Genomic DNA, 27,494 nt, shown 5'->3' with positions numbered 1-27,494 from the left:
TAAATAGATTGTTTATTTGAACCCTCAGGCATTGAATGGCCCATTGCACCAGACACGGAAAAGTGACCAGGATACTCTGATACCATAAGGAATTTTACTAGCCTCTGAGTGCCTCCCTATCTGACCTACTCATGCTTGAATATTCAAAGGTACCTACAGTCTGTTTACCTTACACTGGTGTATTTGATTGTGTTGCTACCTGAATTATCCCTGAGGGGCCTCAGTTTCCAGATTTGGCACAAACCAGTCAAAGACTACAATCATGCTAATTATGTCTTTACTAAGCCTACCAAAGGATATAGGAATATTCATGATCAAGGATACTTGATCAAAGTCAGATCAGTCTTGAGGCCATCTGGAACAGGACCGGGCAGTTTCTGAGCTAGATACCCTCTGTTCCTTGCACACTGTTATAATTGATGATGGCAGTGAATGCCAGAACTTACATTCTCCTAATTAATATGAGACTTCTGCATGGTACAGAATATCTCAATGAAGAACTACTCTGCCCAGGCAGATCATCACATTCTTTGCCACCACATTTATTGTCTTAGAGAGCTGCTTGTGGCACTGAGAGATTAAGTGATAGCATGTGGCAGAGGCTGGAATTTTTATTGCTAGTTTTCATTTTTTAACATTACTTAACATTCCTTAATTGACTCCCATTCTTCTCTTTCCCAGAGAGTCATCCCTTCCAATAAAAAAATTAAAAAGAGGAAAAAATACAAATTCCACAAAACTAGTGACGGTATGCATTTCTGCAAAGAAAGGGGGATGCTCTACCCAGATCTCTTCTTTGGCAGAAAACTTGGTCATTATCTTTTTGTAGCATGTTATGCTGCTATGACTATTTTTGTACATATCAGTCCTTTCCCTCTTTCTTTCATTCCTTTGGGGGTAATACGCCTAGTAGTGGTATCACTGGGTCAAAGGGTATGCACACTTTAGTGACTTTTGGGGTATATATTCTCTTTTTTTTTTTGTTATAGAACTCTTTAGGGTAGAATCTTTGGGTTAAAGGGCAAAAACATTTCAGTCACTTTCTTCATATAATTCCAAATTACTTTCCAAAATGGCTAAACCAATTCATAGATCTACTAACTCCATATTAATATGCCTGTCTTTCTTCCAACTCCCCAAACATTAACTATTCCCTTTTTTGGGGGGTCATCTTTGCCAACTTGCTGAGTGTAAGAAAAACTTCAGAGTTGTTTGAATTTGGAAGATACTCTCTTTTGGTTGTTAACAGTTTGCAATTATTCTTTTAAAAAAAGGTTAATATCATTTGAACACTTTTCTATTGGGGGAATAGCTTTTAGTCTTATATATTTCTGTCAGTTGCCTGCTGCTAGTTTTCATTTTTTAACATTACTTAACATTCCTTAATTGACTCCCATTCTTCCCTTTCCCAGGGAAAGTCACTTGCATATTACACCCTCAGAAATATTTGATGCAAAGATTTTTTCCCTAGCAAATTGTTTCCCTTCTGATCTCAGTTGCATTTTGTTTGTGTAAAAGTTTTTCAATGTCACATATTCAAAATTATCTATTTTATCTTTTATAATTGTCTCTCTCGTCTGGTTAAGAATCTATTTCCTAGCCATACCTGTAAGAAGTCCCTGATATCATTCTCTTCTAATTTTTATGATATGATATTTAATATTTAGGTGACATAGCCATCTTGAACTTATTGTGTATGTGGTATAGAATGTTGGTCTTGTAGTGGGTGAAAAATTAACCTAATTTCTTCCAGACTACTTTCCAGACAGCAATTGCTGTCAAAGACAGAGTTCTTTCTTAGGTTAATTTATGTTTTGGGAGTTTAATAAATTGAGTTATTGAGTTTGATTGTTTCTCATTCTTCCTTGTCTAGTCTGTTCATTGATATACTTCTCTATTTTTTAACCCGTATCAAATAATTTTTAATGATTATTGCTTTGGGGGCAGCTAGATGGTGCAGTGGATAGAGCTCCGGCCCTGGAGTCAGGAAGACCTGAGTTCAAATCCAGTCTCAGACCAGACATTTGACACTTACTAGCTGTGTGACCCTGGGCAAGTCACTTAACCCCAATTGCCTCACCAAGAAAAAAAAAGATTATTGTCACATGTGGCTTTCTAGGTCCTTGGGTGCAGCCTTTTGACTGAGCCCAAGTTTTATAGAACAAATCCTTTTATTAAGGGGATTTGTTAGGTGAAGTTTGAATTCAGTCAAAGGGCCTCCCTTAAGGATCTAGAGGGCCACATGTGGCCTCAAGGCTGCAGGTTCCCCATCCCTGTCCTAGTTTCTCTCTCATCTACCCTAGGAAGGGTATGGCCATGTTAGGAAATGGCTGTTAAGGAACTTCCCTGGTTCCCAGCTAAGGAAAATGGGATTTTTAAAAATCTTTTTTTATCTCTAGATATTTTTTATATCTTTTTAAATCATCACTGTTCTCTCTCCCACTGACAAAAAGTACCATGAAAACAAAACAAATCAACACATTAGCTATGTAGGAAAATGTATGCCTCATTCTGTTCTACTAATCCACCACCTCTCAACCAAGACTAATGATTGACTAAAAACTACAGAACTATCATTCACCATTAGTCTTTTGAAATCATAATTGGTCACTGAATAGATGACAATTTTGAAGTCTTTCCGGGTTTCCCTTTATATTATGTACCACTCTTTTTTTGGGTCACTTAGTATACATAGCACAATGCAAGATGCTTTCCAACTATTTGTGATCCCTGGAATAGATACTGCCTCCCCCATCCTAGACCATGGCATCCTCAGCCGATAGGACCTCATGAGTCGATGTGGCCAAAGCTATTCATCACTCAGTGGCCAACCTTCTGCTGATGAGGTTGATACAGAATCAACAGAGGATATCACTCCTGTTCCTAAGGAGAATGCTTGCAGTATGTGAAAACAAGACATTGGTGGTTTGATGATATGCTCAAATATCCCTTATGGAATAGAACAAGATGATCAAGGGTAATCAGAGACATTAAGAGAAATCTTGTCTTCAGAAAGCAAAGAATTTTTTCCATTTCTACCCTCAAGAGAGTTTACTTTTCAATTTTTTTTTAATGAGGGGTTTTAACATCTACAGATGTGTGTGTGTCCATCACACTCATTGAACCATTATGTTATGAGACCAGGCCATACAGCAGAAATAATAAATCAAACTAAAATTTTCTTGCAGCAGTAAGGCATTGCACGGTGGGTAGAGGGCCAGTTTTGGAGTCCAGAAGACCTGGGTTCAAATGATGCTTCTAATACATATTGGCTGGATGATCCTATGCCGGTTACTTAACCTCTTAGCATAGCCAGGCAATTCTCTCTAAGTCTACAAGTTATACAGCAGTTAACATTTATATAGCACTTTAAAGTTTATAAATTGGCCATCTATAAAATAGTGATAATAATAGTACTTGCCTCACAAGGTTGTTGTAAGGATCAAATGAAATAACATATTTTTTAACCAGTGCTTTACTGATTTTAAAGTGCTACATAAATGATGTTGTTATTCAATTGGTTTTTAGTCATATCTGACTCTCCATGATCCCATTTGGGGTTTTCTTGGCAAAGATACTGGTTTGCCATTTCTTTCTCCAGCTCATTTTATAGATGAGGAAACTGAGGCAACCAGGGTTAAGTGACTTGCCCAGGGTCACATAGCTAGTAAGTATCTGGGGTGGGATTTGAATTCATGAAGATGAGTCTTCCCGATTCCAAGACCAGTGTTCTATTGACTGTTCTGCCTAGCTGCCCATAGAAATTATATCATTATTTATTATGACATTATGATATATTATATTATCGTTTATTATTATTACTACTAGTAGTAGTTGTTGTTGCAGTAGTAGATGGAATTTCCATAATTGGATTTCCCTACCCCAGTGAAACCAGAACATCATAGATTTAGGATTAAAAGGGACTTTATCGATCACCTAGTCTAATCTCATTTTACAGATGAGGAAACTGAGGCTCAGAAAGGTTAAGTGACTTATCTTAGATCACAGACATAGGAAGTGACAGAGCTAGCATTTGCTAACTCCTCTGATTCCAAAGCCAGAATTCTTTTCACTGTACCATGCTGGTCCAGATTAAAAAAAAAAAAAGGTAAAGCTTACATTAACAAAGCTTTCTGGTACTTCTAGACAAACATACATCAGATACTAGAAATCTTTTATTCTTGAATCATCAACACATCAAAATCAAATTTATAGTTTTGATACAATATTTCATAGGTATTTTGATAAGAATCAAGGCCATTATTCAAATTAAAACTTATGGGATATATATTAAAAAAGCGTACTTGATTCATTTTCATTCTTATTTTTTCCCATTCTCTTGTATTTTCTGTTGAAAAATGTTACGAACACTGAGGGGTTGAGAAGCATGAAAAGGATTATTAACATGTTGTCTGGAAATGTTCTGTAAGAGAATAAAGTGGCTTCCAGCAATGAATTGTGGCATATAGCCAAAAATATGGAAACAAAGTAGGTGTTCATCCATGGCTGAACAAAACTGTCATCAAAATCTAATGGAATATTATTATGCAATAAGAAATAGCAAACACGGAATTTAGAGAAACTTGGGAAGACTTGTATATGCTGATGCATTATGAAGTAAATAGAACCAAGAGAAAAATGTACACGATGACCACCATAGCATAATGCAAGGACCAATCTTTGCTCCAAAGAACTTATTATAAAGCAGATCTCCCACCTTTTGGTATAGAGGTGGTGGCCTACTGGTGGGGGAATGAGATATACACTGACAGAAATGATCAATGTATTGATCTGACTTAATTACCCTTCTTTGTTATAAGGAGTCAATGGAAGAGATGTTGCAAAGTAGCATCGCCTTAAGTACAATATTTATTTTTAAGAAAGAATGTTGCACTAGGTTGCTTTTCCTTTTCCTTGCAAAATCTGTTGTCCTGAAATGTGCTTCAATTGCCAACATTTCCCTGGCGTATAACAGCTTCAATATCTAATATTCTTTTCAACAAAACAAAGGCAAACTTTTTTTTTAATCCCCCAACAGTAGAGAATGACTTTAGGAGACCTGACTTTTTAATATCTCAGGTTTTTAAGGGCATATGGCCCTTATTTAACTGTCATATTTATATTCAATTCCTGCAGGGATGGTTTTGTTGTTTAAGGTTGGCTTGACGCCCTCTGGAGAAAGCCTTCCCTTGAAAGCAGGCTGCTCAGGTTGAAACAGCTGCATGGTCACCCCTTGCTATTGCAAGGTAAAAGTACAAACAGCTTAACTTTGGATTCCATATAAGAAGTCTATGAAAAAAAAATAAACTGTAATAGAATAGGCTTTACATGGGAGCTATGTGACAGATGCCAGTATGTATTCTGAAATTATTTGTAGAAGTGTTTATGCGCTATGAAACATTCTGCATGAGCTCTACGGGAAGCTATAAAATTATTTTACGAGATGTATACATGGCTGATGGTAGAATTTTAATGCAACCTGGGAAGGTTCCATCTGAATTCCAGGCATGCATGGGGGAGAATGACTTCTCTATAGCGATTTAACTCGGACCAAACATCAGTATGAAGTAGAGTGAAATGTCTGATTGGGGCCTGCATGAAAAATTTGGAAAATCTGGACTCTTGAATTTCTAGGCAAACAAGCTTATTTTCTCTCTGGTCATGAATCATCAGTTATGTTTATTTGTCTTTTGCTTGGTAAAAAGCACTAAACACGAACTGTTTATTATTTGGTAAATGCAGAGATTTCACCACACAGATACTGGACTTATACCCACTAACTCTAAAAAAAATTTGTTTATTTGATGGTTTTCAAATAAAAACTGATATTGAAACAGGCAGACTATTACTAAATAGTTCTTTAGAACTTAATAAGATTGCTGATTTTAATAGTATGGGCACCATTTCCACTGGTGTAGCTTCTGACCTCTCTACAATTTAGCAAATGGTACTTCATGAGTTGCACCAAAACAAAACAAAGCAAAACAAACCCCTTTATTATTTGGTGGCTAAACTCCCAGAGATGAGGTCCCCAGACCTAGTCTGGGTCTCAGATTAGATATACACAGTTCTTCACCAAGCCCATATTCTAAATCAAGGGTTCTTAGCCTTTTTTGTGACATTGACTCCTTCGGCAGTCAGGTGAAGGCTGTGAACCCATCCTTAGAATCATGCTTTTAAATGCATATAATAATAATAAAAAAGAAAATAAGAAGAAAAAAACACATATAATAAACTATAAGATTACAAAATAAAGCAATTATATATGTACATGTGTGTGTATATATATTATATATACATATATACATATATATTATATATATATACATATATACATATATATATATATATTTTTTTTTTTCCCCTGTACAAGTTCATGGACCTCCTGAAGTCTATCCACAGGCCCCTTGGTGGTCCATGGACTCCAGGTTAAGAACCCCCTTCTTTAAGACTTTCCATCTTCATAGAACTTAAACACAGCTTGGGATGTAGATGGTATAAAACTCTGAGAGTTCATGGTCATCTCCACACCGCACGGAGGAAACAACCTGGGACATTAGTGGAAATGTTGTATATGTACCGTTGCAAAATGTTAGAACACTAGGGCTACTGAAATGGACTTACATACTTAGGTATAGGCCATGTGAGAATGTGACTGGATTCCTCTATGAGCCATCCTAGCAAAGGATATTCTGCATAACATTGTCAGACTGTCATCTTGCAAAAATATCCATTTGATTATAAGTTCCTGGAGGGCAAGGATTGTCTTTCCTTTTCGTATATGCTTAGCACAGTGCCTGGCATACTGTAGGCATTTAAATGTTTATTGACTATTGACTATCTTTGATATATTTTAACCAAACTCCATTGTAAAGTCCTGAAATGTTGCTACTAGTATCATCTATCTGATCACTCATTTATAACATTTAACCCCAGGAAATAATGGCTCCATATAGTATTGTTTCACCTAATGTTGCATTTTCTATTGGGGAACCAAGTAACAACAGTAGACAGGGTTACATGCCTGTATGAATATCTTATGACACGGAGAGACAGTGAAGTGCAGGGGAAAGACTTAAGGATCTGTAATTAGAAATCTTGGGTTTGTACTCTGGCAATATCATTTACTACTTAGACCAAGTCACATCAAGTCACTGTTGTAGTCCTCAGTTTCTTCACTTTTAAAATGAGAGTATTGTACTAGCTGACTTCCAAGACCTCTAAATTAATGATGCAAAGGTGTTATTTTCTAATTTTTTTTTAAAGCAGCAAACATAGAATGGGGAGAGAAATCACACAGTCCAAGGAAACAGGTATTTAGTTTATTGCTTGGAAGAAAATAGGCTGAATAGTTAATATCAATACTTTCGAAATAGAAAGCCTTTCAATTTTATTGAAATGTTATTATTATGCAATAGAATTAAGGCATGATAGGCATCATACTTTTTGGGGGGCTTTAAATGTACTATTTGAATGGAGGAATCTACCATAAAAACAAAACATTTATGTAGTCTTGACATTATGTTTTGAAAATTAAATTTTATTTTTTTAATCCAGAAAAATCTATCCTCCTCACCGCCATGAGATTGAAAGAAAAACAAAGTTACACATATTTAATCAAGCAAAACAAATGTCTGAAATGACCATATCTAAAAGAAAAATTATACATATAAATATTATATATGTCTCCTTCTATACTCTGAGACTTTCATCTCTCTTTCAGAAGGTAGCTAGCATGCTTGATCCTCAGTCCTCTGAAAATGTGGTTGGTCACTATGTTAATTAAAATTCCTAAACCTTTCAGAGTCGTTTGTCTTTACCATATTGTTGTCATTGTATTAATTGTTCTCCTGGTTCTGTTCACTTCACTCTGCATCAGTTCATGCAAATCTTCCCAGGTTTTTCTGAAAATATCTCTTTCATCATTTCTTACAGCATGAGAGTATTTCATCACATTCATACCATAACCCACATATCCATTCCCCAATATATGGGGCCCCCTCAGATTCCAATTCTTTGCCACTTCAAAATGAGCAATAAATATTTTTGCACGTCCTTAGAGTTTATTTTGCTTAGTAGTAATCCTTCCCTGTACTGACCCTCTTTCTAGCTCTCCCTTCTCTCTCCTATTTCCTTGTTGAGTGAAATGCATTGCTGTACTCAATTATGTGTTTTACATAATTTAAAAAGATTTTTTAAAAAATTCAATCTTGTTTTCAGGTCTATGTTCCTAGCTTCCCTTCTCCTTTTCTACTCCCCCTCTCCCTGCATTGAGAAAGCAAGAAAAATAAATCCCTTGTTACAAACATGTATGGTCACACAAAATAAATTCCTGTATTGGTTGTGTCAAAAAAAAAAAGCATCAATCTGTATTGTGATTGACATGGTTTTTTTTTTTTTTCTGTTTGTTTTTTAAAGAGGTTATGTGATTTAATGGATAGAGGAACTGGTCTTGGGTTCACAAAGACCTGGGTTCAAGTCTTGTCTCTGACACATAATGGCCATGTGACCATGGGCAAGTCGTTTAACATATCACTGTCTCTAATGACATATTACATGTTACAGACCATATGCTGACTTGCATTGGGAAAGGTCCTTGGGCTTTCTCACTGGGGGCTCCCCACACCTATGAAATCATAGGTCTTTAAAAAAAAAAACAATGCAAATTGAAACTCCAACAAAAACAAAACCACTAACCTCAAACCCAAAAGATTAAAGCAGGAAATGTCTGCTGAGGCATGAATTTTTCAGCCGCAGCATCTCCTGAAGACCAATGACCGCCATGACATGGAGGTATTATGAGATCTATGTTGGTGGAGGGAGGACAGATATGGAGGGCCTTTGAAGCACTGAGATGGCGATGTGGGAAGATGACTGGATTGGATGTTAGGATGCCAGGCTCTGTTACTAACTCATTTTGTGACCCTGTTTAAGTTACTAATTGTCTCAAGGATCCAGAGCTAAGAGGGCCCTTAGAGAGACTATCTAGCCCAGGGATGGGGAACCTGCAGCCTCCAGGCCACATGTGGCCTTGTAGGGCCTTTGGTGCGGCCTTTTGACTGAGTTCAAGCTTTACAGAACAAATCCTTTTAATAAGGGCATTTGTTCTGTGAAGTTTGGATTCAGTAAAAGGGCTTAAGGACCTAGAAGGCCACATGTGGCCTTGAGGCCACACGTTCCCCACCTGTGATCTAGTCCAACCTTCTCATTTTACAAATTAATAAACTGAGGTCCAGGGATGTGAAGGGACCTGACCAGAAGCCACAAAGGTAGTAAGGATCAGAGGTAGGAGCCTCATTAATAATATTAAAGTGTTGGTCTGGATAAAATCATAGGCGGAGAGAGCTGAGATGGAGATTTTAGATCTTCCAGTCCAACTGTTTCATCTCATATTCAACAAATGAAGAAACTGAGGTCCAGGTGGTCAAGTGACAGGTTGTTGTTGAGTCATTTTCAGTTGTGTCTGACTCTTTGTTAACCTATTTGGGATTTTCTTGGCAGAGATCCTAGAGTGGTTTAGGCCATTTCCTCCTCCAGCTCATTTTCCAGATGACGAAACTGAGGCAAACAGGGTAAAGTGACTTGCTCAGGGTCACACAGCTAGTAAGTGTCTGAGGCCAGATCTGAACTCAGGAAAATGAGTATTCTGATTCCAGGCCTGGCACTATAACCACTGCACTATCTAGCTGCCTAAGTGACAGAACCAGATGTAAAACCTAAGTCTAGTGATTTCTGCTATCCCAACCTATCTCCTATGATCTCTAAGGTCACTTTCAATTAGAAGATGCCACCACATTATATAATAATTCAATCTAGAGATAACAATTTTCTGAAAAGTTCCATTATCCCAAACTTTTTCTTATTGAAAAATAAATGATCATTTTCTTCTATTGTGTCACAGCTTAAGTAAATAATATTCCAGTTCTAAAAACTAGGTATAAAAGTAAGAGAAAGAACCAAGTGTAGAAAAGAAAAAACACATTAAGAATTTGAAAAATTAATATTGAGCAATTGTGGGAATATCTAGGCTGGTCTAGGGTAGACATAAACTGCCTTGTTTTATTCTAAATTCAGCTCACTGGTTTATGTTGAAAAGTGAAAGGTTATTATATGGACTTACTGGGCAAAACCAGATTTTATAAATAATTACCTGTCAGGCTGTTCAAGATAGACAAACATACACCAGACCAACAAAAACATGGATCTGTCATATTTCTGAGAGAAATGTGTGTTGAGTCTTCATTCTCTGGATTTCAAGTAGATCAGGTAAAACAAAATGAAAAAAAATCCCAAACTTATATTTTCTGTCTCATTCATGCTTTTAAATGGAAAAAGGGGGGGGGGGAAGAGTGATACATCTAGAAAAGGAATTTTGATGTGAAAAAAACAGCCCCTGAAAATTTTATTCCCTTTATAAGCCTGGCAGATTGAAACCAAATACAATAAATGCTGTCCTTTTAAAAGTTGGGATGTTTACTGCAAGCTTATAATTTTCCATGATTAGGGATGCCAAGAAAAATAAGAATGATGATAAAAAGAAAAGTTTAATCATACATTTCAACAAGCACAGATGGAACATCAAAACCCCTTGGAAATCTTACTATATTATATATCCTAGTTTTTAGTTCCTGCCATTCAGATTTTTTCCAGAAGTAGCAACACTCAGCAGGTAAAGGAGAGTGAACTAACAAGAATAATATGGAGCGATCTCATATGCAATTATTATGGAACAGTTTAAGTATTTACTCACAAGGAGGCGATGACAAATGATTTTATTTCTCACTTTTATTCATTCTTCACAAAGGTTTCTTGGAAGTGTATAGAAACAATGATGAACACAGGATTGTGAAATGTACATCACTGAAGACAAAATTTCCTCTTATCTAAGTTCTATGGGTATCGATAACAAGTTCAATCAAAAAGAATTACAAGTATTACAAATTTATATGGAACCAATGCTATTTTTTCTGCATATAACAGTATTTTCTACTTTAGAAAGCATGTAAGAGAAAGGCAAAATATAGAGCCACTGTTAGGAAATGGAGGTCAAACTCTCTGGATAGGCCTTTCAAGGCCTGTATCTCACACTTCTATCAAGAGTTTGTTTTCCTTCTCTAATATCCCCCTGGCTTTGTTGAGTCCTGAAATGGTACCATTTTCCAATCTTTTGATTTGAGAGGAGAGTGAGAATAAATGTTATAAAAGAGAAAAATAGAAAGAATGGGTAGAAGAAATGCAAGAGGGAAGAAAGGAGGCAAAAGAAAGGAAACAGTAGTGAAAGCAGAGAGACTGATGGAAGAGAAAGTAAGGGTCAGAAAGGGCCAGGGCCAGACGGATGACCCCCATCTGAGCATTGGTAACTATTCCTGATATGGATATTCATTTTTAAAAATGGAGATATCACAGATAAATATTAAAAAGAAAAGTTGTTGCAGCTTTTGTTTTCTCTTTTTTGTCCCAAAGTTAGATTACAAAATGTATCAATGAAAATATGCAGACAATACACAGACACACAGACACACAGACACACAGACACACACACCATGGTTTTTTATATAGGGGAGTCCACAACAGTAAATCCATTGCAAATTTCAAAATTCTGTGATTTGCATTCTTGTCCACCTACACACTATCCCAAACATCCTGCCATTAATTAGCACAGTGTTCCATCTGGTAAACAAGAGGAATCATTGAGGGGGCTGGAAAAGAGCTGGAGTCAGCCTGGTGATAGTCACAACAAAACAGCAGGCTCCTTAGCAGATGGAGAACTCAACCTGTATCTCTGCCCCGTCTCCTCTCCACTGACAGGCCAAAAAAATCACCATCATAGAACATTGCCTTTCCTGCTGCTGTAGTCATATCCACGTCCACATTAGCAGGCTAAGAAAGTCATTCCATTTCCGCGGTAGGCACTCTGTCAAAAGAGAAAGAAAAGCTGCAATGAATTATCACATCAGCTCCAACAAGGAAAAGGAGGCCAGAGGAGAGTAGAGCCTCCTTCCTGTTTTAGAGACCATGCTGGCTGCAATCTAAGAGTGGGCTTAATCTGAACATTTCTGGTGGTGAAACCATAAGCAACTGCTTTGTCTGTTTAAAAAAAAAATCAGTGTGGTTAACAAGTGGTTAGTGCTTCTATTTCAGGCAAGCAGTAGATATGCAAAAATATGACATCCCGCTTTGTTAATTGACTGGGCCTGGTGTGGAAGGGATGTTGTGCTGAATCTGCTGGTCCTTTATAGGCATATGTTCTCTATTCACCATGCTCAAGAATCACTTCTAACTCAAGTATCTTAATAGTCTATAAATCACTGACTCATTATAGTCTTCCCAAGGCTAATTTATGGGCCCAGTCCAAAGCTATGTAAACAGACACTAATCGAGTCCTCTTGCTTTCTCTCTTCCCACCCCCTGCCTCACCCCAAATAAAGTGGGCTCAGAGGAGCTCTGTACAGTAGGAGAAACTTTGATCTTTCATAAGATGATGGATTGTATATAGAGGATGAGATTCAATCTTTTCATTAGAGGAAATGGAAACAATAGGTAGTAAATCCAAGCTTATGCAGAGACATAATCAATTCAAATTTAAAAAGACAAGTCAGCATTTTTTTCACTCTAGACTACAGTGAAATATCACTTTTTCTTTCATTGACAAGACAGAGAAACAGAGGCACACTGTTTAGGTGACTGGTCTGAAATCACAGATTCAGACCCGGGTGAGGCAGAATAAAAATCCAGGTCTTTTGAATTAAAACTGTCCTGCAAACCTTGATACAGAACATCCAATAATTTAAATACTTAAAGTTATCAGTAAGACCTTTGGTGATTCGAAATTTTTTGCTTATGTTGCACTTTTGAGGGAGAAGATGTAAATGATGGAAAACAAGCATTGCAGAATCAGAAGTTCATGAGAAAAAACAAATTAAAAACCTCTAGGGAATGTCCTGAGGTCAGGAGATAATCAGGTGAACTCTCTCATCCTTAACAGCTAGACTCCAGCTAAGACGCTATAGGAAGGATTTATGTTTAGAATGATGATATAAGGCATGGTTTAATCTTTAATCTTTAAAAATGACTGAATGATATGCAGTGCACTATGATTACTAAGGCAAGGATAATTAGATTATTGGAATGTGACAGATTCAGTATCCCCAGATTTCAGTAAGGCATTCGACAAAGTCTCTCATGATACTCTGTTAGGCAAGATGGGAAGATGTGGGTTGGATGCTGACACAGAATTTGTAGTTCGTTGAGTGGCTAGAAAGAGCCTAAGAGTGTTGATTAGTGGATCATCAACAAAGAACATAGTGTGGGTGCTTAAAAAAATCCAATATGATAGTCTGCATTACCAAAGAGTATCCTGAATCAGTGAGGCAATAGTTTCAGACGGACCCCATTCAGAGTACTGTGCTCAGATCTGGGTACCAAATTTTAAAAGGGACACTGACTGAAGTTCCTCCAGAATGATGAGGTGAAAATAAAACCCCAGTCACCTCAGGATTGTTTAAAGGAACTGGGGATGCTTAGCCTCAAATACAAGGTTTAAGGGAGGCACAATAACTGTGTTCAAATTTCTTAAGGGTTTTCTCATGGAAGAGAGATTAGACTTACTTTGTATAGCTCCAGGGCACAGAATTAGGGCCAGAAGGGTAGAAGTTACAGGGAGACAGATTTCAGCTCAACATAAGGAAGAATTTTCTAAAAATGACAATTGTCAATGATTGAAATGGACTGACTCCTAAGAAAATGAGTTCCCTGTCATTAGAAGTATTTTAGTAGTAGTTGGATGGCCACTTCTTAAGGCTGCTTTAGGGGGCAGAGGTTGGACTAAATGACCTGTCCAACGCCTTCTAACTCTAAGACTATCGCTGACACATTTTAGATGAACTGTCAACGAGTGCAAAAACACAAAAAGGATCTCTTGTTTATCAGAACATTTGATTAACTTCATTCCCTCCAAGTATTGCAATTAATCTTACTTTGTGCTTGTTTAACCATGAGTATATTGCTCTCTTCTCCCAGTGCCTGCTGAACCCTCATCTGTTGGCTGTTCCCAGGTGCAGTTCACTCTCGATGAATCGATCAGGAAAGTGGAAGCACAGAACGTGTTTCTATCTTCACTTCTTTGAGCTATGTTCTGACCTTGCTCTACACTTGTCCCATACTCCATTTCTAGACCAGAATGAATTTTCTAACACGGACCAGTAGGATCACACTTCCGCCTCCAGACTGTGCACTGAAGAATAGTGTTAAATGAGCTTCTCAGACAGCCACCAATAACTTTCAGAAATGGATAAAGTGTCTCCCCACAACCACAAGCGAGGAAGCCTCAGGCCTTGAAGCTGCTCCTTCCACCACGGTCGCCAAAATAATACTTGGAGCTCCCGGACCTTGATATTTTTAAATTTTACAACCACAGTGACAACCTTTAACCTAAACATGATATTTAAAATGCCTGTACAGTTTACACCGAGATAAATGAACCTGAGTGTAAAGTTGGATTCCTATGAAAGGTAAATGGCTGAATTCTGCCCTGTTCAGGAAAGGGTTTTTGGCTCAAAGGTAGCTGTTGGCTTGGCTGAGTTCACCTAAGAAATAATCAAGTTTAAAAGTTTCCAAGCTGGCCATTAGTGAATGAGTGCCCCATGCCACTGGAAAGGTCGCTTTCTGAACATCTCTTCCAAGAGTCTTCCACTGTAGTTTATGTTCCTATAGCTTCATGTCATATGACAGATGTGGACTGGAATGAATATTCTAACATGGACCAGTAGGATTCATTCTCTGGAACAACAACTAACAAATACCATTCTCATATATCATCATGTTACCTTTGAGATGAGTCAAATGACATGCTATTGGTGTTAGGTTCTAAAACAAAGAGAGAAAAGGAAAAAAATGGGAATATGGAGTATGAAGGCAGTTTCACAAAATTATCTCCCGGGGTGTTGCTCAGTGTGAAGTGGTAGGAAGAGGATGGAACTGGGTGTCATGAGACATGAGTTCTAGTCTTATCCCTGTCAATAAGTCTCCATTTGGCTTTGAGTGAGTCATTTCTCTTTTCTAGAATTCAGTTTCTTCCTCTGTAAAATCAAGTTATCTTAGAGACAGCATAGTGTAGTAGATGAAGCTCTGGACTTGGAAGTCATGAAGACCTGGATTTCAACAGTTCCTAGTTGTCTGATGATTGGCAAGTGCCTTAAATTCCCTGTGCCTGAGTTTCCTTATCTGTGAAATGGGGCCAATAATAGCATCTGTCTTCCTAGGATTAATGTGAGGATCAAAATGAAAAAAAAAAAAAAAGATTTGTAAAAAACCTCAGAGTGCTATATAAATCTCAATTATTTATATTTTTATTAAGGTCTCTTTGAGCTCTGTGAATCCATTTCTTTCTTTTAGCATCAAATTAAATTGAAAGGTGTCAGCATGATCAGTAGCATAGTCTGAATTTGAATCAGCCTTGGGCCTTTATCCCAGAATCTGGGCAGGTAATGACCATGGGCCCAGGGGTGTGCTATCAATCAGTTGGGTTTAGATGTGAGCTATAACCCTCAATCTCAGTTAATTTTCATTCTGGTATGGTAGAGCTTTTAGGGATCTGAAAAGGAAAATCTTATAGTGCAAGATCTACACATTTACCTGAACAAGAGAATTATGAGAATTTCTCCATCTCTGGAGTATTTCCCATAGTGAAAAACTACGGATGAATTATTGAAGAGGAAGACGATACCTTTTTGCCATTTGTGAACTTCAATTCCATAAATTCTACAAAACCAGATTTAAATATTTTATTCACATAAGTAGGGCAGTGTAATTTACTGGAAATAGGCTACCTTGGAGTTAGGAAGACCTTGGTTCCCAGTCTGCTTCTGACACTTACTACGTAGACAAGAAACTTAACCTGTCTGTGTCTCAGTTTTCTCACTGGTAAAATGAGGAATTATAAATGTATGGTATGATACAGTACATACTAACTTCATGTTCTGGAGCACATTATTTAACCTCATAGTGCTAAGGCAACTCTTGGAGATCATATTAGAAAGGAAACTCCTTGAGGGCAGAGGTGTTCACTTTTAGTGTCTGTATTCTCTGCCCCTCACATATCTCCTGCTTGCTGAATGATGAATGAATAGATAAACTGTACCAGCTGCAAATGAGTTTTGGGGATGGAGTTTCACAGTTCCCTAGGTCCAAATTTTGTCATCCTTCTCCACCCTCAGGGAGATTTCTTCCCTGTAGTCTTGTAAGTTTCCATGAAACTCCTCAAGTCACTTTTGTTTCACTTTCCTCTTAATAATTTCACAGGTTGGTTTAATGGGAAAAACAAACAAACAAAAAAACAAACAACTAAGACCCCCTACTCACTGTTTAATACTTAACACAATTAAGTACACATTTGGTCCAAACAGCCAACCAACTTGCTTATTTATATATACTGGTTTCTTAAATTTTAATCCTACCAACAGCTTTATTATTGATTGGTGGCAATGTTGTGCCCTTATCCAATGATAATTCGGGTGAAAAAAAGCTCAGAAGCGTATTAAGCATCTCTGAAAGTTGGCAAAGCAAAATGGTCATAAGGCAGGAAGGAGGGAGAATCAACTTTAGTTTTTAAGACTTTTCACTCATGATTCTCTGTAGTTCTTAATTTCTATCTAAACTCATGAGGGCATTTTCCATGGTCTGCTGGTTTAACATTGCTTTATGTGATTACATCTGTACTACTCCTGATAGGTGGACACAGATGCTATTGACTGGAAATATTTCAGTGTTGAATTGGTCAAATCAAAATATGCAGCCTTGAAAATACAGTTCACTGCAGGAGACCTATCCAAGGCAAATTTTCAAGTCTCATTTCTCAGGCTGGTATCCTTACTTCATTTCACCAGGACACTCATGGGCCATCATTATTTTGTACATTGTTGTTGTTGTTCAGTCGTTTCAGATTCTTCATGACACCATTTGGGGTTTTCTTGGCAAAGATACTGGACTAGTTTTCCATTTCCTTTTCCATCTCATTTTACAGATGAAGGAACTGAGGCAACCAGGGTTAAGTGACTTGCCTAGGGTCATATAACTAGTAAATAACTGAGGCCAGATTTGAACTTAGGAAGATGAGGCTTCCTGACTCCAGGCCCTACACTCAAATATTCACTGCATCACCTAGCTGTCCTCCATTTAGTATGTACTCAGTATATGTTAATCTTAAGTTAATCTAAAGGAAAGATTGTTTTCAGCATAAAGAACTCTACTTATTACAAAATATATCTATGAGGATGTTAACACCAGATTCAAGTAAAAATTATTGTTTAATTATTTGTACAAAGGCTTTCCTACATTATGACAGAAAACAAAGGATCACAGATTAAGAGTTGGAAGGAATTTTCAAAGTTACCAAGTCCAAACCCCTCATTTTACAACTGAAGAAACTGAGGCTTAAGTGAGTTGTCAGATGTAAAACATGGAGCAGATAACAGCACTGGGATCTGAACCCAATTCCTTAGTCTATAACCCTGGTGCCCCTTCCACTGCACCACTCCTCAAGCTCTTGTGATTTATTTTTAACCTGCGAAATTTACTCTGGGCTCATTCTTTTTGTATTCTTTCTTTTCTTGCATCCTCATATGATAATTTTGAAAGGATATGAATATGTATAACAGACACCCTTGAGTTTCCTAGAAAACAATAAGTATTTCAAACACCTAACAAAAAGGAATGAGAAGAGTAAGTTGTAATGGAAAGAAATGGAGATGAAAACCTGTAGACTGTACCCTTTACCCAGATAACATTATCTACATCAAACATTTCTTAGTTATGGACCATCTGTTCAGTATTTTTCTTTTGCCTTTAGATGACCAGAAGCCGAGCTACTTATCAGCAAAGGCAACATGACCACAGAGCTATATTATTATATATCACAGTGAATAGGAATTTATGGATGATCTGTCTGCATTTCAATACATATTGGAATGTGTTGGTTCTGTGAGGCATTTGCTCCTTGAAAGCCTAGGACCTCATTGCAGAAAAGGGGCCCTGATAACAAGGTGTTAACCTACTTGTAAAAATGGGGCCAGTCAGGTCATCCCTTTATGAGCCCTTAAGTGAATCAGAAAGGGACCAATGGATAGAAAGAACAATGATAAACCACACCCACTGGTGACCTTTAAAAGTCACTCTAGCAGAAGTCCAACTAAGGGAACAGCCTGGCTTCTGAAGAGACTGGTAGAAGACATGGAGTTGGAGGAAGAAAAACTTCCAGAAGCAGTCTGTAGCCGGGGTAGGGGTGGGGGGCAGAAGCAGTATCTATAAGAAAGGGCCAAGATGGTAGGACTTGAAGGTATTTGGACTGACAGTATCAGAACAGAGCACACGTGATCATGGGCAAGTCACTTCTCAGTGTCACAGACAACTCTCCAAAATGGTCAAGTAGGGATGAGCTACCAGTCTAAGTGAGTGGACAGAATTTATATACCAATGAATATCAAATTCAGTGAGGAAATTCTAAGGCCAAGACCATTACCTGTCCCCCTAATAAAGCATCTACAGGAATGACCCCAAAAAGAGGAACTGGGAAGATAAAACAGAAGATTAAATGCCTTTTTAATCAAAGTTACAGCCACTAAAGAGAGCTAATAATTCACACAGGAAAAACCACCAACAGGCGAATGAATTCCTAAAATTAGGTCAGAACAAGTATAGAGAGGTACAGAGATGGAACAGTGGGTTGGACTCTGAGTCCTCTAATCCCAGGCACATAAGGAAGGACTCATTGTGTTGCAATGGATTTAGGGTCAGGGTTTGAATTTGAATCCTGGTTTGAATTCTCAGTTTGAATTTTGAATCCTGGTTCTGTTACACCTTCTTTGTGTAACCTGAGCTCAAAATCTATGACCTATGACCTATCTATTAGGGTTTCATGGTTAGAATAGCAGTTTAGTCTCTTAAACTGTTGACTCTGTAAGGGGATGTATGTTTTCATTCTTCATTTTTCTAATACTCTACTATGGCTTCTGGAGAAAGCCTTCACTTCTCCATACTATTGCAACTTCCAGATAGATGGGCATAATTTTCAAAGATGCTGATAACCTTGGCTGAAAGGTACTGTGATAGAGATACTTAGTAAACTACATACAGCCTTTAAGACCTGAAAGGGGTTAAACATGTACCATGTGTTTCTGGTTGAAATCTTAGGGAAAATTGTACTCAGAATCTGATTCAAGGCTGAGAAAATAATGTGGCTGTGCATGGGTGTATTTAGAATTGGCCAATTTGGGTTAAATCCAGGGATAAGAGAAAAATAAAAAGCTCTGGAGTACCCCTTCTCAGTCCCCCCCCCTTTACCCTATCACCACTTGAAGAAGGGTCAACTTCCCAATTATATGGAGGGCAGATGGCTTGCATCTGGGATCATTTGGAGGCCACCAGACTGGTTCAGTTGCTGCTGGCTATGTCACTGTTTCAGACATGCAAGAGAGAAAGTTTTATAGGAGAACTAGGTAGAGGTCTGGAAAGAGATTGTGTTAGGTTCAAAACACTAGACTTTAGCTGGCAGTGAAGGTTAGGCACTCTTTCTGGGCAAGAGAAGCCTATGTTTGTCCTAAAATAAGTAAAAGAATAGATTTAATGGATTTTGTGTTTGAAGAGCTATGTTGTAGGTAGATGGACTGGGGAATTGGGGAACCCATTGAATTTCATTTGTAAAAGGCATTTATTCCTCAAGTCTGCTAGGCTTACTAGTTTTCTTCTTGACCAAAAAAAAATAACTACAGCAAAAATCAAATTATGATTACATTTAAATAGGAATTATAGTTCTGGCATAATACACTCTCTGGGCAGCTAGGTGGTGTAGTGGATAGAGTGCCAGGCCTAGAGTCAGAAGTGAGTTCAAATCTAACCTCAGACACTTGCCATGTGACCCTGGGCAATTCATTTAACTGTTTGCCTCAGTTTCCTCATCTGTAAAATGAGCTGGAAGGAAATGGCAAACCACTCCAATATCCTTGCCAAGAAGGACTGAACAACAACAACACACTCTGCTCTCCCTCCCCTTCCTTGTTTATACTCAGCCTTCTCTTTTCTATAGCAATAAAACTGAAGAGCACAGGATTTAAAGTGGGAAAGGACCCAAGATCATCTGGTCTAACCCCACTCATTTTTCAAACGAGGAAACTGAGGCCCAGAGAGAGACAATGACTTGCCTCCTAAGATCATTCAGGTAGTAAGTGGCACAGCTGGTCCTCTGACTCTAAATCCATTGTTTTTCCATCATAGCACACTGCTTTTAACTGACCATGCCTTCTTCTGTTCCCCTCCAATAGGGTGGGGAGTTGCCTGTACTATGAAAAACATGTTTTGTTTTAATAATGTAAATTTCTGTAGCATGGGAGCAACATATCGGAGTAAGACAACTATTCTTTAAAAGCTAAAATGTGACCCTCTGTATTACCCTAGTGAATGTGGGTGGGCAAGTGATTTAATTAGAGCAAAAGAAGCTGAAATGGTAGCTTGAGCCTTCCCAATCAAAGAAAGAATCAGGGCTGAACTTCATTAGCAAATGTAAATACAAATAGGCATATCTTGTTTGTGACATTACCATGGGACTCTTCCTTTTTGATAATTTTATTTGATATTTGAAAGACTATAAGCTGAACCATATGACCTATAGCATGGTTACTTGTAATCTTTTTTTGTTCTATATTTTTGCGTTTTTCCAACATTATATATACTTGGTGAAAATCATTGAGAACCAGTTGTCAGGTTGTATAAGCTCTTATTTAAGAACAGTGGAAAGAGCCTGACCCTTTGAATAAGAAGCATTCTTGGATGTGACAATGGCTGCTAGAATGGAAAAAAACAAAAGAAAAAGAAAAAGAAAAAGATGGAGCATTAGCTAGCAAATAACCTGGAACCACTAAAACACAAGGGGTCTCTCATTTTAAATCTGCTCTCATCTACCCTCAATTTTTCTTCCTATTTTACTAAAGAGTCAGAATTTGGAAATGTTGTCAGTCTTTGAGTTATTAAACAAGTTATTCTGGGCTGATTTGAGGTTTTGGGGACATTAAAATGTCAACCCTAAGATGTGGTCATTAAAAGATGACTTATCTTGTTTCCCTAGCTTTCTCAGTCAAGCCTCATGCAAGGATGGGTCAAGTTATCTGGAGATAAAAATACATAATTAACCTAAGTAGCTAATGATGGACAGTGTTATTTTAAAAAAATCCTTGTGAAATTTAGTTTTGGTTCACTTTCTACTATGGATTATGGAAGTGCTACATTTATGTAAACAGTTCTTACCAGCATGTTTTGTGTATCTATACACATACATATATACAGTTCATAATGTTCATCTCACGTCAGTATGCCAAACTTTTCTTTAGCTTCCTTATGCTATAAACAATCAAAACACAGATGTACACAATTATCGCAAGCTGTAAATGTGTGTGTGTGTGAGTGATGGAGAGCACGAAACGCGCAAAGATTGGAAAATTCAAGTCTTGTCTATACCTACAATGGGCTCTGTGATAGTTATTATTATTTTTTTTTATATTAACCTACATGAACAATTTTGCAAATGTCCATATGTGTCTAGTATGCAAACTATGGCCAAGACATAATACAACCTAAGGAGAAGTGGGTTCGGACCAAATACTCACTGCCTATGTAATCTGACCACAAGCAGTTACTGCTAGAGGGAAATAAATTAGCAACCTGGTAAGCCACGGGTGAGCAACACTGTACCAGAATGCTTACAATGAGATCAGCTCTGGATTTCCACTGGGATCAATTCTGGGCTTCCACTCACTGTTTATCTGCCAGTGGTGTAAACTTTTGCATCAATCAAGCTAAACTGCTTTGTGTGCCAGAGAGACAGTATCCAAGTCTTCTAAAACAACACTGTCAAATTGTTTTGTTGGGTCCAAAATTTTAAAATTCAAGTACCCAGTTGCTAAAAATGATGCTGCTCTGATAAACAGCTATACTTTATGGAAGAGCTAACAAAATAAACTTCTCTTGTGTTATTCTGGCTCTGGTACAATATTACTCAGTTCTATTTTCAAGGTACTCAGGCCTTGGACAGCAATGATAAGAGGCAAGGAAGAAAAACAAACAATGGAATAGCAAAGCCCTATTGCATTAAAAACCAAACCATGGAGAATAAGAAAATGGGCAGCAATCAGTGCTGGGGGAGGAGAAATTAAAGTTTAGCAAACTCCAATTGTGATAATGGAGCCTAAAAAAAAAAACCCAACCCCAACAGCAATGATAACTTAGAAGGACAGAAGTAACAGTAACCCCACTGGTGGGCAAGGCCTTTGTTGGTTTGTGGTAGCCACATTTGGGGGCAGCTAATTTGGCTTGCAGATTAAGCAAAGTACAGGTCATGTTATTACAGGTTTTACCATCTCTGAAACACGACTGTTACTTCTCAAGAGTCCTCCCAGTATCAGAGACTGCTTTCCTTTCAGTAAATGGGAATCACTGGTGCTGTAAAATCTTAATTATCTGTTGTTATTAAAGATGGGGAAAGCAGGGTTTACTCAAATATAGATAATCCCCAAACATTCATTTAAAAAGTAGATTTCAATTTTTTAAACCACAGTACCTCACAAAGCCAGAAATGTGGTAGCTGGAGGTTCACACACACCCACACACCTTGTTTTGGTCTGTTGGATAGAAATGCTACCAAACCCTAAATGGCCCACATGGTAAGGGACTCCAAAGTGAGGGTGGGGGCGGGGGAAGGGTTGTGAAGATGCACAAGACCTGGAGAACTCCCTACCTGGATAACAAGCTGCTGAACAATCAAGAGTAGACTGAACTATCAAGAACCACAAAGAGTAAAGTGTTGTTTTATGCAATTAAGCCACCCCCATCGTAGGTGAGCTGAGAAACAAACTGTCAGCATTTTTCTAAAATGGACAGCTTTGTTTAGAAGACTCTGATTTTTAAAATCTGGTCCAATTTATGAGGGCAGAAGGTCATCTGATGCGCACTGTCAGGAAGAGCAGGGGTTCCAAACCTGTGGGCCAAGATCCCTGGTTATCACAAAATCTCCTTGACTCATTTTTTTTGGCGGGGGAGATATGGGTCTGTGACTGCATCAATGTGCTGAGCTCCCAATGAGGAGCTTTCTCTGCCAATGTAGATTAGCCACTGTTCTGCACCTTCCCGTCTTAGAGACCTGCCTGGGGCTCTGAGAGGTTAGGGAATCTGCCCAGGGTCACACAGCCTCTCTGTGTCAGAAGAAAGATGGAACTCTGGTCTTCTAGGTTTCAAGGCTGGCCCTCTATCTATTATACCATGCTGACTTTCTGTGACTCTGAATGTGAATCCACAATAAACAAACACACCTGCAGACTGAAACAACATGCCTTGAACATCTGTGAATCACTTCCACCACCTGTGACTTCACTGGGGTGATACTCCCTCTAAGGATCAGCGACCTAGAGCTGGAAGGGAGCTTAGAGGTCATCTGGTTCGGTCCCATTATTTTAGAGATGAGAACGCCCAGGGAATGTGAGTGACTTGCCCAAAGTCACTCAGGTAATAAGTGGTTGGGACAGAATCCAGCATTCTTTTCACTGCACAATTCCTCTGTGATTTCATTCTCACCCTAGAGAATAAAGTGCTGTGAGACCTCTAATCAATACAAATTGATCAGCAGAGCCATTAGAGGGCTTCTTGTAGAAGCTGACTCCTAAGAATTATTTGAAATATCTCGACAGAAAATACCAGACTTGGTCAAAAGCAAGAGAAAAGAATGTTTCCAGATTGTGTTTCTTCTGGCATAAACCATTAAATGTTTCAATGGTTGCAAAGTATTATCTAAGGACCACTTCATTCCTGGAGGTGAGAAAGATTCAGATGAAGGACTTTGTGAATTAGTATTTGACAGGCTATCAAACTATATTCTGTTCTTATTCCCAGAGGTTGAATTATGAGTTGTTCATTTTAATGAAAGTTTGGAATTTCCATTGTCCAGGATCTATGATTTTATGTAGCTGGTGACTCCCCTGATGCGGATCACAGCCCCATCACTGTTGTGGCTGGTGGTCAACCTTCTGGGCATGGGCCTCTCCACATTTGTTGAGGCTGGTCCTCAGGCAACAGATACACAGTTCTTGGGTAGGCACAGAATTTTCCCCTTGGTTATTTAAATTATTTACTTCCTAGTATTATAAAAGAGCATAGTGCTCCCTTGTCCTAAAATAGATTAATTTAAACTGAACCATTACAAAAAATGTCCATTTTCATTTGACCAATGGAGCCAATGATGGACAGATGTCTCCATTATTATTTATGTGGAATTTTATAAAATGCTCCTACAAATAACCCTATAAGGTGGCTTAGGATAATCACAGCGACTGGAAATGAAAGAGTACTCAATAAGCCCCTATTCTCCTACCTTTTCTAGGCTCACCTCTGTTCACTACATCTAGGCTCTCCAGTGTTAGCTCTAAGACAGGACTAAATAAAGGATGGACCTTAGGTGAAATTTTCAGAAGGTTCCCCTTTTCATCTATTAAGGTAGGTGGTTTCACGCATTGAAATATCTGTATTTCAAGCAAGAGTGGAAAGGCAAGCCTGAACATGCAGTCAGGAAAATCTGGGTCCTATTTTGAGACTTGCAGGCTGTATGACCCTGGGTAAGTCATTGATCTCCAAGTGCTCCAGGTAGCTCTCTCAGACTCCACGTTGTAGAGTAGGTGCTGATTTGCACTAGTAGAGGGAGTTTCTTCATTGGGAGCTCCCTATTCCAATGATATCATTAAGAAAGGGCTGCTGAACCACTTTCCAGCTACAAAGAAGTCCCTGCCAATGGATGCACAGGAGGTGGAGTTGGAAGGGCTGATGTAAAGTTCACCTAGTTGGAACATCCCATTTTACATCTGAAGGAACTGAGGCACAGAGATTTGGAACAACATGTGCGAAGTCACACAGCTGAAATTTTCGCATTCCTCTTCCCAATAACCAGGCCCCCTTTTTCTGCCCCCACTCCCCATCATGCATGGGTATTGAGTTTACTGAAAGGGAGAACAAGTACAGACAGGGGTGGGTGCTTTTTCTGTACTGCACTGTGAACTAAAGGATGAAAAAGGGAATCCGCCTGTAGAGATTACAGAAACACGCCTGAAATACTGGGGTATATCATCTTGCCTCCTATGAATCAATTTTTGTCAAAAGCTCTTACTGAGCTCATTGATCTCTAGTGGCCATGCCTCCCTAGCTCTTCAGAGACACTGTGACCCACAGATCATCCCACTACCAAGGCATGCGAACTAGTTTGTAGATAATGAAGATATAACTTGTCATGTATTTGGATTGGTACTGTTTCCCCAGATAAGGAAAATGAACCACAGAGAGGTCATGTAATTTGGCCAAGGATACAGGGCAAGTCAAGGACTGATGGTGCTGGGGGTGAGGTCAAAGGGCATTCATTCCCATCCACTGCTTAGAAAAAAAGCCAAACTACCTCCCAGTAGCTGCTTGCTATTAGAGTTCTTTTGACATTGATGACTACATCATGGAAGGTGCCTGCAATTTCAAGAATAAAAGAGGTCATGACTACAAACAATGTCCTGTTTTAGAGGCAGCTCAGGCTGTCTCTGGAGAACCAAAGGCCAGTAGATGACTTGAACTAAGGCATTCTGAGAGGCAAGAGGACTAAAGCCAATTGGGTGTTCATGCTAAGTCTGGCACCAATATGGTAAGCCCCAGGGAGGCCTCCTAAGGAGGGTCTCCTCCTGGCAGGCTTCTGCACAGAGCAGGAGTAGGACTGGGGCTGTGAGTGACCAATGAACTTCTAGCAAGAGTGAGATGGGGAGATGCAATCTCAAAAAACCAAACCAAATTAAAAAAAAAAGGCAATGTGGCATTTATGGGTAGAACGTTGGACTTGGAGTGAGGAAGAACTTGACTCAAATTCCATCTCTGGCTTCAGTTTACCTGTTCACACAATGGCAATAATAATATCTGTAGTATCTACCTCAAAGGGCTATTGCGAGGCTACAAAGAGATAATATAAGTAACGTATGATGCCTCCATAGCTCTTCAATGATACTGTGACCCACAGGCTATCTCACTACCAAGGCATGTGAGCTAGCTTGGATATAATGAAGACATAATAATTATTGTTAAGTGAATTACTGTTAAGTCAGTTTGCCTTTAGTAGAATTGGATTTGGAATCAAGAAGACCTATGTTCAAATCCTGTCTCAGACATGTACTAGCTATGTAACGCTGGACAAGTCACTTAAACTGTCTCAATATCATTTTCCTTATCGTGTGAGGCTCCTATGACATGATGCATGAAAAAAGGCATTGCAAACCTTAAAGTATTATACAAATGCCAGTTCCCATTATTATTATCCTTCAAACTAAACTTCAGAAGGCCTATGATGAAATCAGAACCTCTTTTGAGACTAGAAAAGTAAATCTTTTTGAGTGAGGCGTAATGAGAATCTCTGACAAAAATGGCTTCATAAAAAGTGAGAATAACTTTACCCTCCAGCCTTCTCATCTCCATAACTCTTATCAGGAGATTCTTGAGGATTCTCTTTTTTATGTATTCAATGGATGGGATACTCAAAGTGTAAGTAAGTAAGCACTTTGTAATGTATTTGCCCTCAGATGTATATATGATCTGTTCTCAAATTTCTTCCATGAATCATTGAATCATCTAAAGAGGCAAGTGGAGAAGGAAAGAGGAGAGAAGAAAACAAATTTCTTCAGCTTTATGCAAGCTGTTTTGCAAATGGAGGATTTTCTTGACACCTCCCACCTTCCAAGTCCATTTCCTAGTGGAAGCAATTGGGTGTGGTTGGTCCAATTACTACTCAGCAATCATGACTGACTGGTCCTCTCTGTAGCCAACCTCTTTCTTGTTCACCATAGCAGTGGGAGGTAAGAGGAGGCAAGGTAATGCGTGAGTGGCTGCCAGTGGAGGAGATGGGAAGAAAAAACCAAAAGAAATATACTATTTCAATCAAAGTCTGAAATTTGTAGAAGTGGTTTTGGTCTCAATATAGTAAAAATATTTATCCAAGAAACTCCTACTCGGGTGTGAACATCCTACTTCTAGTGGGATTTTGTTTGGCAAAGTACTGTGAAAGAGTGGAAGCTAATACAGAACACGTCTATAAACAAATTTATTTATTCAGTACAGATTGACACGTTCACTCAAGTATTCCAGCGATTACACATGTAAAACTATTTCCTACAGTGGTTTCCTTTTGTGATTTTGCTAATTTATTCAATCTAGACCATTTTCATGCATTGACTGTTATAAGTCATTTAGCCACCCAGGCTGAAATGAGCACATGGAGAATATAGGCCCTCACTTTCATTTTTTGGTGTAAACACACTTATATGGCATCATCAAAGATTGAGGTTCTTCCTAACAGCTAAGTTAAGACAGCAAAATCTTAAAAATTATGCTATAAAGGCAAACCTTCCATGGTTGATTAAGAAGCAATATTTCAGGGGGTAAGTTATAGT

The 27,494-nt window shown here is 38.4% G+C and overlaps 1 protein-coding gene across 5 annotated transcripts in view; it reads right to left on the bottom strand.

Annotated features, from left to right (window-relative positions):
- Window positions 1-10,571: 10,571 nt before the first annotated feature.
- The window catches only part of SUPT3H (SPT3 homolog, SAGA and STAGA complex component), a 663,195-nt gene continuing 646,272 nt past the window's right edge, over window positions 10,572-27,494 (bottom strand). For all 5 annotated transcript variants that reach the window (XM_027838343.1, XM_027838344.1, XM_027838342.1 and 2 more), the window contains one exon: window positions 10,572-11,914. In XM_027838343.1, the coding sequence (XP_027694144.1) occupies window positions 11,873-11,914 (42 nt within the window). In that variant the 3' untranslated portion in view covers window positions 10,572-11,872. The remainder of the gene's footprint in view (window positions 11,915-27,494) is intronic.

The sequence above is a fragment of the Vombatus ursinus genome, unplaced genomic scaffold (genome assembly GCF_900497805.2).
Source record: "Vombatus ursinus unplaced genomic scaffold, bare-nosed wombat genome assembly UNPS02014826.1, whole genome shotgun sequence".
Taxonomy (NCBI): domain Eukaryota; kingdom Metazoa; phylum Chordata; class Mammalia; order Diprotodontia; family Vombatidae; genus Vombatus; species Vombatus ursinus.
This window is presented reverse-complemented; position numbering and strand designations above follow the sequence as displayed.